Genomic DNA, 12,511 nt, shown 5'->3' on the forward strand with positions numbered 1-12,511 from the left:
ACATTGAATACTTTATATGCGGGTGTAATTCTACCTGGAATTGGGAGAAACGAAACAATAATACGTCTCTGTGACTGTGACGCTTACACGGGTTACGTGTAATTTAATACTGCTTGTTCATAAATGTCAAAATCATTTCAAACGTTTGTTGTACAGGGGGTCATTTTCTTGTAAGCTACAAAAGTTCGGCATTTGACAATACTTACTGTAAAAACGTTACAGTTGCGTACTGTATGTTGTAGTTTTCACAGGGACTCGGCACGTGAATATAGCGTCTAATGGCCATATCAACTATAGGATAAACTACGATCATTAGGCTTATATAAATGTATCAGGCTCTTGTGATGTACGTGTATACCCCATTGTAGTTTACACGGGGACCTGGCACGTTGATACATTGTTCAACGTCTAATGGTTAAAGAAAATACACGAGAATGTATAAAACTACGACCATAAGCCATATATAAATGCATCAGTCCCCTGTGATGTACATGTATAGTTCTCTGCAGATCGGAGGTGTCCGTGCGTGTCTTCTAATAACGAGACATGGAAGAAATAAATATTTTTGCTCACACACTGACATATTTGGAACCCCTTTCTCAATTCACATTTTCTACAACATTTAGTTTCGTGAAAATCCCAAGGCTACACCTACCCGCTTGTTTCCAATCGCGTGTATAGGGGCGTTAAGACGAAAGCAAATAAATCAATAAATTAATTCAAATCATTACAGACTTCTGCAACAAGGGCCTGAGAATTAGATACCTGTAGAGTCTGTAGACCTTTCTGGTTGTGTAGGGAGCAACAATAAATGTTTTAGGATCTAGATGATTGAGAGGTGGGGTGGGGATGGATTGGGTTGCCAGTTATTATCCCTGTGAGAAAATTCAAAAGATTGAGTAACATACAGTCGACAAGTACACATGTAAAACACACGTGTACTCCGCTCAATGTGTTGTCAAATTTTGACTTATGGCGACATTGTCTGGAACGTATCAATTTTCCGCCTAAATAATTTTGGAAACATATTCTTCTCGTATTACATTGGGAATGTACGCGTTTGAAATGTGACACCGCCATCAGACAATGGTTTTATAGGTAGGACTGTGAGTCCACCGTTACATGACTGGTCTGTGGAAATAAGTCTGTTATATGTCTGTGTGACATACCAAAACAATGAACGGGAACTTAGTGTATATGTTTTGTATTTTAATAACCGTAATCATCTATTTTTAGTCCGCCTTAGTGGGCACTCATTGTTGGATACTAAAATCGACACATGAAAGAAATGTTCACTCTAGGACAGTTAATTGTTTTAAAAGCGCAACTTTTAGTTGTCCTTACAAAAGTCTCTTTATATATACAGAAATAATTAGTAGCGCATGGCTGTGTTCAAACACCGAGTCAAGCACTAACACAAGTGAAAGTCGCTGGTAACAGTGAAAATAAAACCAATGCAGTGTAGCAATAGTTTACTCAGACCAAACATTTCAATCTCTAACACCGATATTGTATCAGTTATTTGTGTCTGAGGTGGAGCCGGCGTTATCTTACTTAATAGTTGTTGTCGTATTCGTTCTAAGTTCACAGTATGCGGTTATTTAACATACTACAATACTGAAAACAAAGTTGCCAATTTACCCAAATACTGAACGCAAGTACCGACGGACAGAAATCATACATTGACAGACGGATCGTCCGTACTGACGGACGGAAGACTGACGCTGACGGATAGAACCCCCGCTCTGATGGACGGAGGACTGACATTGACGAACTGAAAACTTACAGTAAAAGATAACAACAGGTTTCCTTCAGGAAAATATGTCTATTAAATACTAAAACACAGCGTTATCGTTTGATGTCCCCGCTAGTACCCCAGACAACGGGTTGTGGCGAATTACCAAACGCACTATACGGCCTTGGTACTCCAATTAGGATAAGGATGACCATGGCAACGGGCTTGATACCATATTAACTGTCAGGTTGACAACGCGACTGACAACCACTCATCTAATTAAGGCGAGTTTTATTTAATATACGGCACTCATTAGAGATAAATTATATTACGTGAGGTTCAATAGGTCAACCAGCGGCTGTAAACGGTTAATAAAATCTGCTCCCGACAGCATCGCGGGTCAATGTGACATGTTTCTACCCCCCAGAAACTCGAACTTATTGCTAAGCTTCAAATTATTGTTCAACACATCGCCTTGAGAAACAAGTAGACTCCCACAAGTCTTTATTTGTCCTTTTTATCTGTGACAACGAAAACGTCAACATTACCTTGATAAACTGGCGCATACCTTTCTAAGTATTGATAGACCGTGTTTGTACCTTGTGCTCCGTATGGATGTTTTAACATACTAGCTAGAACGAAACCAGCCGATATCAATTATTTAGCTTGGAACAGGCCGATTTTTGTATTCTACATTAGCTCTGGCAATAGATGTGGATTCAGCGCAGACATCACACATTAATCTATTCTAACATTACACGTGAGCTTGTGTTGACATAAAACGTGAGCTTGTGTTGATATTAAACGTGAGCTTGTAGTGACATTACACGTGAGCTTGTGCTAACATGACACGTGAGCTTATGTTGACATTAAACGTGAGCTTGTGTTGACGTAACACGTGAGCTTGTGTTGATATTAAACGTGAGCTTGTAGTGACATTACACGTGAGCTTGTGCTAACATGACACGTGAGCTTATGTTGACATTAAACGTGAGCTTGTGTTGACATTACACGTGATCCTGTGTTGACATTACACGTAAGCTTGTAGTGACATGACACGTGAGCTTGTGTTGACATTAAACGTGTGCTTGTGTTGACATTACACGTAAGCTTGTGTTGACATTACACGTAAGTTTGTGTTGACATTACACGTAAGCTTGTGATGACATTACACGTAAGCTTGTGTTGACATTACACGTGAGCTTGTGCTAACATGACACGTGAGCTTGTGTTGACATAACACGTGAGCCTGTGTTGACATAACACGTGAGCTTGTGTTGATATTAAACGTGAGCTTGTGTTGACATTACACGTAAGCTTGTGTTGACATTACACGCGAGATCATTTTGACATCACACGTGAGCTTGTGTTGCCATTACACGTGAGCTTGTGTTGACATTACACGTGAGCTTGTGTTGATATTAAACGTGAGATTGTGTTGACATTACACGTAAGCTTGTAGTGACCTGACACGTGAGCTTGTGTCTACATTACACGTGAGCTTGTGCTGACATTAAACGTGAGCTTGTGTTGACATTACACGTGAGCTTGTGCTGACGTTACACGTGAGCTTGTGTTGACATTACACGCAGCTTGTGTTGGCATTACACGTGAGCTTGTGTTGACATTACACGAGAGTTACACGTTAAATCTATATAAAAGGGGATTTTTTTGGAGGTCGCTGCCACTTGATCATCGGACTAGTTGGTGTTACCGTAAATATAACCTGTCATTGGTCATACTGGGTGACCCAATCTGAAAACGGACGGACACGTACTCATCTCTTGATTGACATAAATTGGTGACGCTGCTTTTGGGATTATTTCTAGTGCTACTTGACATTTATTCGGGTGTTACAGATCTGAGATCAAATACTACCCTAATTGAACCGAAATGCCAAGAGGGACATAGTGCTCAATTTAAATAATAAAAAGGTCAAACATTCTCGGCAATAAACCCTGGTATTTGAAATTTCTCATTTCAGCTGCAGCGGGATTGATTTGTAACAACCTTGGCCAGCAGATGGGGCATGATGAAGATTGAAAATTTAAGATTGAATGAAACGTTTGTGTGATGCATCTTTGAGAAACATTTCACTCCTTTTAACCATTTTTGCTATTTAGGCGAACGTTCACCTGTTTAAAGAAGACATTCTGTTCTGTCCCCAGGCCAGGCAAAATCCAAGTCCTTTAACGGGTGAGTTGTCAATATCCCTGCTAAACGTTCAGAATTTAGGGTAAGCGCAACAATTGGTTAACCCGTTGTCAGTATGTGATCGGTCGGAATGCTGTGCTTGGTGTCTTCAGCAGGTTATTTCAGTGAGATAGCACTCTAAAGTCGGCATCAGATCCGCGCTATTTGAAGGGGGCAAATACACCAAACACTTCCTTCAGTAGCCATGCACACATATCACAAATGGAATTACGTCCTTAAATTACCTTAACTGTTAAAATGACGCCAACTCTTATAAACAATACTGAATACCCCCCAGGTACCTAATTGCATTCCAATCCTTTGTTTTATATTCCTGAACTCGCACAGACACTGTAAGTAGAACTTGAGTATGTGTAACTGACACCGGGGATGACGTTAACTTGATATGTTCTTGACGAACATTTAAAAGGTGTCCGCAACGAGGTCGAATGTTGTCAAGGGTGCTGATGGTTTGTGAGGAGAACGAAACATATCGAGTGAAGGATCAGAGAAACCCCCAATAGCATGTATAACGTATATGTACAGTATATATTATGTTCACCATACTGTATTACTGTTATCATAAGATTTTATAGTGTTTTTATTTCCAATACAAATTAAAAATTAATAGACTTCGCTATAGACGTAGGAAGCTATCGTTATGAGGGCCGGTGTCAGTACCTGTGGCTTTTGAAGCTCGTTCTTCCCAGATTGGTAGGGGGGAAAAGAGTAAGTCTCTGGCGGAAAGTTTCTGTCTGCTGCCTTGAAAGTATTTGACTGCAATACCCGTTTATTCTGACAGGCGACCAGGCTACTGATAATGGCTACTGAGATTAGTTTGCCTACTACAGAACACAAAAGATTTCCAAAAGGACTATCGTACACCCAGTCTTTACACAACGGTGATCGTAAGACATTTCCTTCCTGCTATAAACCCGCCACGATCCCCGTCGGCCCACGCGCCGAGTCAAATCGACAATAGATGTTGCGGATTCCAGGATGAATTGAACGATAATTATAAGTGAGAGGCCATTATATCGCCCGGACACATCTCGCTGAATGCGTGTTTACAAGATGTACATGGGCAAACAATGGGAATGTAACCGACAGTGTCCAGCTATCACCATCAAACGGGGCACTCTACTTAATGATTGCCTTACAAAATACTTCAAAATGTAACAAACATTTCAGATTTGTAGACTTATTTTATAAAGCTCAAGAAAACATTCCATATTTATGTAAATATGTACATCACAAATCTGTTCATACATATTTTATCATCTGCCAATATCCAACTTATACATGATTCGTGCTTATTCATAAAACAGTCACTTGGACTGAGGAGTGTGGGTCTGGCTTCTTAGTTTCTTTGAATGCTTGTTGTGTTGTTATTTGCTTTCAATTAAAGTTACTATGTAACTATAAATGAGCAATGAAATTATGAAATTAAAATTGTTGCATAATAATTATTTAGCTACACTTTCATTACTAATTGTACATAACGACATAAGACAGCTCGGCTCTGAACAGGATCAGATACGTTTTACAGTAGTATTCATCTCCTTCTTAAGTAAATATTACATGTAAACTTTGGGTCCATAAAAATATGAGAGATTCAGAGTGAAACACATTTGTGTAATTTCCGAATTTAACATGGAACGCACAAATGGGGATCCTGGGGGTAACAACTATCTACACTATTTCATTACAGCCGGTGAATCACCCGATTTCATGTCTACCGTACGCGTACTGTTAGATACTCGTGACGGTCGTACTGCGCTCAGGGCTTGTAACTAATAGAGGACAAATCATCTATATGATCTGTAATCCGAGGATTCCGAACGATCATATTGTCATTCAAATAAACCCGAACCCAACTGTTCCGAATGATCTTATTTGACATTCAAGTAGACCATACTGCGAAAATCGAAATCCCAACTATTCCGAAAGATAATATTTGACATTCAAAAAAGCATACCATAATATCAAAACTTCCTACTATTCCGAACGGTAGTAGTTAACATTGAAGTCCATATTACGTAAATGTCTATCCGATTCCTGCGATGGTACATCGTGTATGTCCCATCTATCCGAGTTAAAGACACATTTCATCAAAAAAAGTGTTAACTCACACCCCTACATACCTAAACTGGACTTGCCCAGTCTTTGAAATGTGACTTTAGGAGCTGAAATGGGTAAAATATGCAAAACACGGTAACACTGTGTCGCTGAAATCGACGCACAACGGAGGACGGGTAGACAAATGATCTTAGTCACGTCGAGGACAGATAAAAGAAGGCGACAAATTCATCACGCACCTAATCGTCACGTTAACACGTGTAAATACATAATGATGTGCGAGGCTGCAGGTAGGCTACTAATTTACTGGTTACGCCACTGGTGACGGCTGACAGGTAAACAAACCATGTCGGTGTCGCGGAGACTGTTCCCACACTTAGGTGAGGTCTGGTTAGCTTGCAGTGTTACTGTGTTACTGTTATCTATGTAGATATTTACAATCAATCATCCCGTACCACTGCCAAGAACTGTACCTATTCATTAGAATCCGCCCCTCCTCCCTCCCTTCCCTTTCATGCATATGACCTATAGCTTGCCTTCACTGAATCACTCCTCAAAAGAAACGCGTAACAACAACAAAACATCAACAATGTTCTATAGTATGGGGCAGAAGCGTAAAAAATCAACAGAACAGAGACTGGGATTTGAACTCTGAACCTCCGAACCGGCGACTCATCTAGACATGCTCCGCTACAGTCATATCCCACACAAACTAAGGGGAGATCAGCGAAGATAAGAACAGATACATTGTAATTCTCTAACGTTGGGACGATGATCCTTACAATCCATACATACAAATCACCTCCCCCTATACACCTACGTTCAAATTCAAATTCTTTTATTACATTGAGTTTTACAGCTCATCTGTATAACATACACATACACATACTACAAAATATCAACATGATGTGGGGGACACTGTACATAGTGCAGTAGAGCATGGACATCAGTTCACTTTACATTTATGATTTTCTCAAATTGGTAACATCGCATCTATATTTGCTTATCCAATGACGCCTCGGTTTTTCTTTGATCTTTTCTTGACGATATATTGCATATCGTGTGATATTTCAGGTATCACATACAAATGTATGTGCTATCTGAAATATCACATGGCTTTTCTGATTGGTCCATGCCACAGTCTGGAGGCGGTGCTCATTTTAAAGTTGGCGTGACAAATCAACAAAAGACACGATAAACATTGCAAACAAATTTAATTAAATTTAGACACCGTAAGTGTAAAAAAACAAAGTATTTCTCTATCAAGCACCAATAAAGTGTTGGTATTATAATTTTTCACGGACTCGTGTGATATGTCCGATACATCACTCGTGCACATTATGTATCTATTACTTAACACATTTACGTTAGATATCTGACTGTACGCGTTCATCTCTGTATTATATATAGGCCCGAGTATTATATATAGGCCCGAGTATTATATATAGGCCCGTGTATTATATATAGGCCCGAGTATTATATATAGGCCCGTGTATTATATATAGGCCCGTGTATTATATAAAGGCCCGAGTATTATATATAGGCCCGAGTATTATATATAGGCCCGAGTATTATATATAGGCCCGTGTATTATATATAGGCCCGTGTATTATATATAGGCCCGTGTATTATATATAGGCCCGTGTATTATATATAGGCCCGTGTATTATATATAGGCCCGTGTATTATATATAGGCCCGTGTATTATATATAGGCCCGTGTATTATATATAGGCCCGTGTATTATATATAGGCCCGTGTATTATATATAGGCCCGTGTATTATATATAGGCCCGTGTATTATATATAGGCCCGTGTATTATATATAGGCCCGAGTATACATGTAAATTAACTATACAGGGTGTTCAACATGCCCAGTATTCGGAAGTCCCGATGGTCCGAATACCCAGAAATCCTGATGCCCAGTATTCTCTAGGACCGATTGTCCGAATACCCAGTAGCCCGAATGCTGGTCCGTAAGACCAAAGGCTCAAGATAACAAAGGAAATGTTGAACCTGCGCTTTCTTTAATACGCTATATCACTCAAAATCGTTAAAATCTATATCACTGACACATTAAATGACTTGAGTACGTGTTAACCTTATTGAAATGTAGATGTAACTGTAAGACTTCTTCAGACTTTTGAGTCCTCGGAGTATCGAGTCATCAGACTACAGGGCCTACACTATCAAAAATTTTACTAGGATTCCGGACAATCGTGTTTTCGGACTAGTGTGTAATTGGAATATTGGACCATCAACATACTGAGTGGACGCTGCTTTCGATGTTGAGACAAGACTATCTTACTTGGGGGAAAAGCACCATCAAAAATGATCCGATTACTTTTTTTTTTATAAAACCACATACACGGTAGGGCTGCAACGATATATTATCGTATCGTATCACGATACTTTCTTGTGTACCGTATCGAATTGTGTGATTGCCTGTATCGCGATACTATAACAGTACTCAAATTATCAATCCATTTTCTATCAAACTCTAAAAAGTGTACTTATATTTATTGAATCCTTCAGTAAAGCTGTTGTCCACTGTGCAGTCAACATATTTCGATAGTATTTACTATTGAAGTCTATGACAAAACTCAATAAAATCCTGCACTCAATCATGATGAAGTTGACCTTTTCAGCAGAAATTTGTATCGTAATACGTATCGTATCGTAAGCGTCGTACCGCGATATGTATCGTATCGTGAAGTATGCGTATCGTTATTCACGACTTCTGGTATATTTTTGCATGGTAATGGCTGCAGAGCTTCTGTAATGAATTCGGGAAAAACTGGTAATTTTACAGTGTTTTTTTTTATTTTTTCACTTCAACCAGACAAACCGCCGTAGTAACACTAACACTGTTCACTGAGTCTGTCAATTATGTCTCTATTATTTCTGTTTGACGGTTCATAAACACATTAGACACTTCACAATCTCCTGGAGCAATACTGACAGAAGTATTCCTGTGATTACAAATACAAATACATGTATCTGAAGCAGTCGTTTTACCATCAAGTCTCGTTTATCCGGAATCCGTTTATCCGGAAATTATTCGCCATATTGAAATTTATAATTTAGTAACCAAGGTGCATTTTCCTGATCCGGACATCCGAATATCCGCTAATCCGGAAATCGGAACCAAATTGATCGGGACTGGAAAGGTTACAATTTACACATATTCGAATTGTTTAACTGTTACTGGTATTTCTTGTTCAGTTAAATACAAAACAAAATTGGAAAAAAAATAAAACTGGTGACAGGCATGCATTATTTGATCGATTAGTTTTGCCTACCTGTGCCCTCTGCACGCAGCACTGCCATCGCAGTCAGGAGTAATCCCAATTTCACATCCATCCTGTACGAATGCTGCTTTGGTTTTTAAATTCACAATCAATTGGATCAAAGTATATGGTGTTCTTTAATTCCACAAATTCCAATAACTCAATTGTTTAATTTCCAACTGAACACTGTATTTGTCACGTGTATTGTTAGGTTGTTAGACGAATTAAATGTATCACAAATTGATGTTAATTCAATACTTGTATATTGTTTGAAGAACTATGTGGGCAGATGATATACCGACACAGAGCAAACACGACCCGCCGAGTCAAACGATCGTCTGCTACTGAGCTTTAAACGCGCGGGCAAGTCGATACTCTTCCCGCCAGGTGGCGCAAGTGAAGCGAAACAGGTGTATACTGTCCACAACGTTGTCTGAGCGCTAACACTGTCAGCTTTGGTATTTAACATTTAAAGTAAAATAACACTGTCAATCTTCTTAAAAATGGACAACTAACTGAATAAAGAATCGTATTATCTAAATTGGTATACAGTTTTGAGGAACTTGAACGCAGCGAACCGCATAGGATATGGCGCAGATATGGATCTCGTTGTGTCGTGACTCGGGGCGACCTATGGTAGGCGGTCCTCCTCGTTATAGAACTACAGATGGCACTGAAGAGGCTTCAATAATTAATAAGTAATCAAGGAAAAATGGGAAAAAAGTGTTAAAATAATTAGGTAGAAATCGGTTTACAGCGATACATTTCTAATAAGTCTGGTACTTTTTAAGGGAATGACTTATAGATTCCGACCTGCGTCTTTACACCGAACTACTTGTCGCTAAGTAAATGAGCCAAATTAAAAGTAACGCAGAGCTCGTTAATTTTTCTTGTTTATATTGCTTGTGATGCTACCGAGGGTGTTAAGTTAATTACTGTAATTTTAGTGCTGTGTAAAAGTACATATTGTAGTTTAACATTGACATTAAACTCATACATAACAGTTCACACACACTCCGCCACAGCGCTGACAGATAGGGGGCTAGTTGAGAGACAGAAAGGCAGACGAGCAGATAGCATGAGTGATAGACAGACAGACATATGGAAAGAGACAGAGAGACAGAGAGAATAAGAGATAGACAGACACATATGGAAAGAGAGAGCCAGAGAGAATGAGAGAAAGACAGACAGACATACGAAAAGAGCGGGAGAGGGAGACAGAGAAAGAGAGAGAGACAGAGACAGAGATGGATAAAAGAAACGAAATGGCAGGCATAATGACAGGGACAGAGAAAAGGACAGAATATATTTGCAGTCGTTTAAGTTACACCAATACAAATATAGATTAGAGAAGAATGGCGAAGAGAGGTAGACACTGAGACTTAGAGAAAATAGTAACATTGAAAGACATGTTCATCATTGGGTAAACAAACAGAAACGATATACACGCAAGGAATGAGAAAGATCTAGAGAGACGGAAGAAACACCGACTGAGGAACACAGAATAGAACACAGGAAGAGAGAACGACATGCATGGGACGAGAAAAAGAGGAAACACATAATAGGAAATACAAAGGAAAGAACAAAAGAGAAGGACACGTAAGGAATGAGAAAACAGAGACACGAGGCACGTGCTGAGAAATACAGAAAACGCTGAGGATTAAACGTAGGAAATAAAGAACAGAGAAAGATAAATAAGTAATGAGGAAAAGATGACACTGATGAAACATAGAGGGAGGTATACATGAACGACGCCCATACATTGTAAACAGAGAAAAACCAGAGACATAGAGCCTGGGGAACCAAATAATCAAGACGAAGAGCGAAATAAGCTGGCGCGGTCCAAGGGAGGTAATCGTAAAGCTATAAATGAGCAAATCTGTAGTAGAATTTAATCCGATATGCTTTCATTTAAACCGCTTATAATATAGAATAGAAAAGTCTAGAATTACAATTTAATAATGAATTTTAGCGAATATCATTACCACTTATATAATTTAGGAGATACCGCTTGAACTTAAACGAAATAACCATATGAAAAACATATTTAAATATGTTAAGGGGAAAATGATGTCTAATGTTAACTCAAATATACGCTTCAACATGACACACTGCTCAAAATATACAAATGTTCAGTATTGTCAGTTCTAGAATACGCATGTGGGGTGTGGGACAGCTAAACTAGACCAACGTGAAGCCATCCGTATGCTCACAGGATTGTCAGCGTTTGACTACAATAACTGTTTATTTCTGACAGGAGGAAGAAACAATAACGTTATCTCTTATACCTTAGAGTGAGATACAGCTGAACTCTAGAATTTCCAAATTCTATCCTACCGCGTACTGTTGGTCAAAACATTATATATCCATCGTAAAACCGATTTGACATTTTTGTTAATATCAGTCAGAACGTCCCCTATATAAACTTTAAAAAAAAGTCCTCCCTTTTGATCGCTATCATGCATACTAAACTTGGCCATAAATGCAGTACTTTTGAAATGTTATTTATTTTGGGCATTCTTAAAATTTCTAGGATGATGCTATCTTAGTTCTCTGCACAGAACGCAAGTGACCGACGTCACGGAGAAAGCCCCCTGTGATTATCACTTCATTTTCAACTGTACATGTACAAACTTAACTCATCAGGGGAAACAATATCTGAAGGTTTAAACGCACGAGATGATATCATTTACTCTACCCTTCGATTGCTACTTTTCGTCATCGTTATCCATAGGCTTAAACTTGGCAATAGCTAATGAGTTGCAATTTTCCATGATACCCAGCAATGGATATGACTAATAAACTTGAAGTTGGGATTTTTTACCGCTAAGCACAATGACAACAACCTTAAAACAAGACTTGATTAGCTTTGTGTCTTCCCCTGGGGTATCACGTTTTCCCCTGGGGAGGGGGTAAACTTTACTATAGTTTATATAGGGAAATCACATTTTGGACCAACATTTGTTTAATTTCCATTGGAAGTAATTCAATTTAGGTTAGCATTATCAGTATTAGGTAGCAGTTTGATAGTATGTACCTATGAGCCCTGGCTGACCCCCAGGGGCTGATGGGTGGGGCCAAAAAGGGTTGAATTGACTGAAATTTCAAAAATCTTCTTCTCAAGACCCAGATATGGTAGAATCAAATACTCTTCATAGATGGAAGGGTCTTAAGGTGCTTTACCGAAATTGTGAATTTCTTGACCCTGGGGTCTC

General features: G+C 39.0%; 1 protein-coding gene across 1 annotated transcript in view; it reads right to left on the reverse strand.

Annotated features, from left to right (window-relative positions):
- The window catches only part of LOC110449024, a 136,772-nt gene extending 127,149 nt beyond the window's left edge, over nt 1-9,623 (reverse strand). The window contains exon 1 of the mRNA XM_021495596.1: nt 9,309-9,623. Coding sequence (XP_021351271.1) covers nt 9,309-9,369 — 61 coding nt within the window. The 5' untranslated portion in view covers nt 9,370-9,623. The remainder of the gene's footprint in view (nt 1-9,308) is intronic.
- Nucleotides 9,624-12,511: the final 2,888 nt, after the last annotated feature.

This window comes from Mizuhopecten yessoensis, unplaced genomic scaffold (assembly GCF_002113885.1).
Source record: "Mizuhopecten yessoensis strain PY_sf001 unplaced genomic scaffold, ASM211388v2 scaffold4419, whole genome shotgun sequence".
Classification (NCBI taxonomy): Eukaryota; Metazoa; Mollusca; class Bivalvia; order Pectinida; family Pectinidae; genus Mizuhopecten; species Mizuhopecten yessoensis.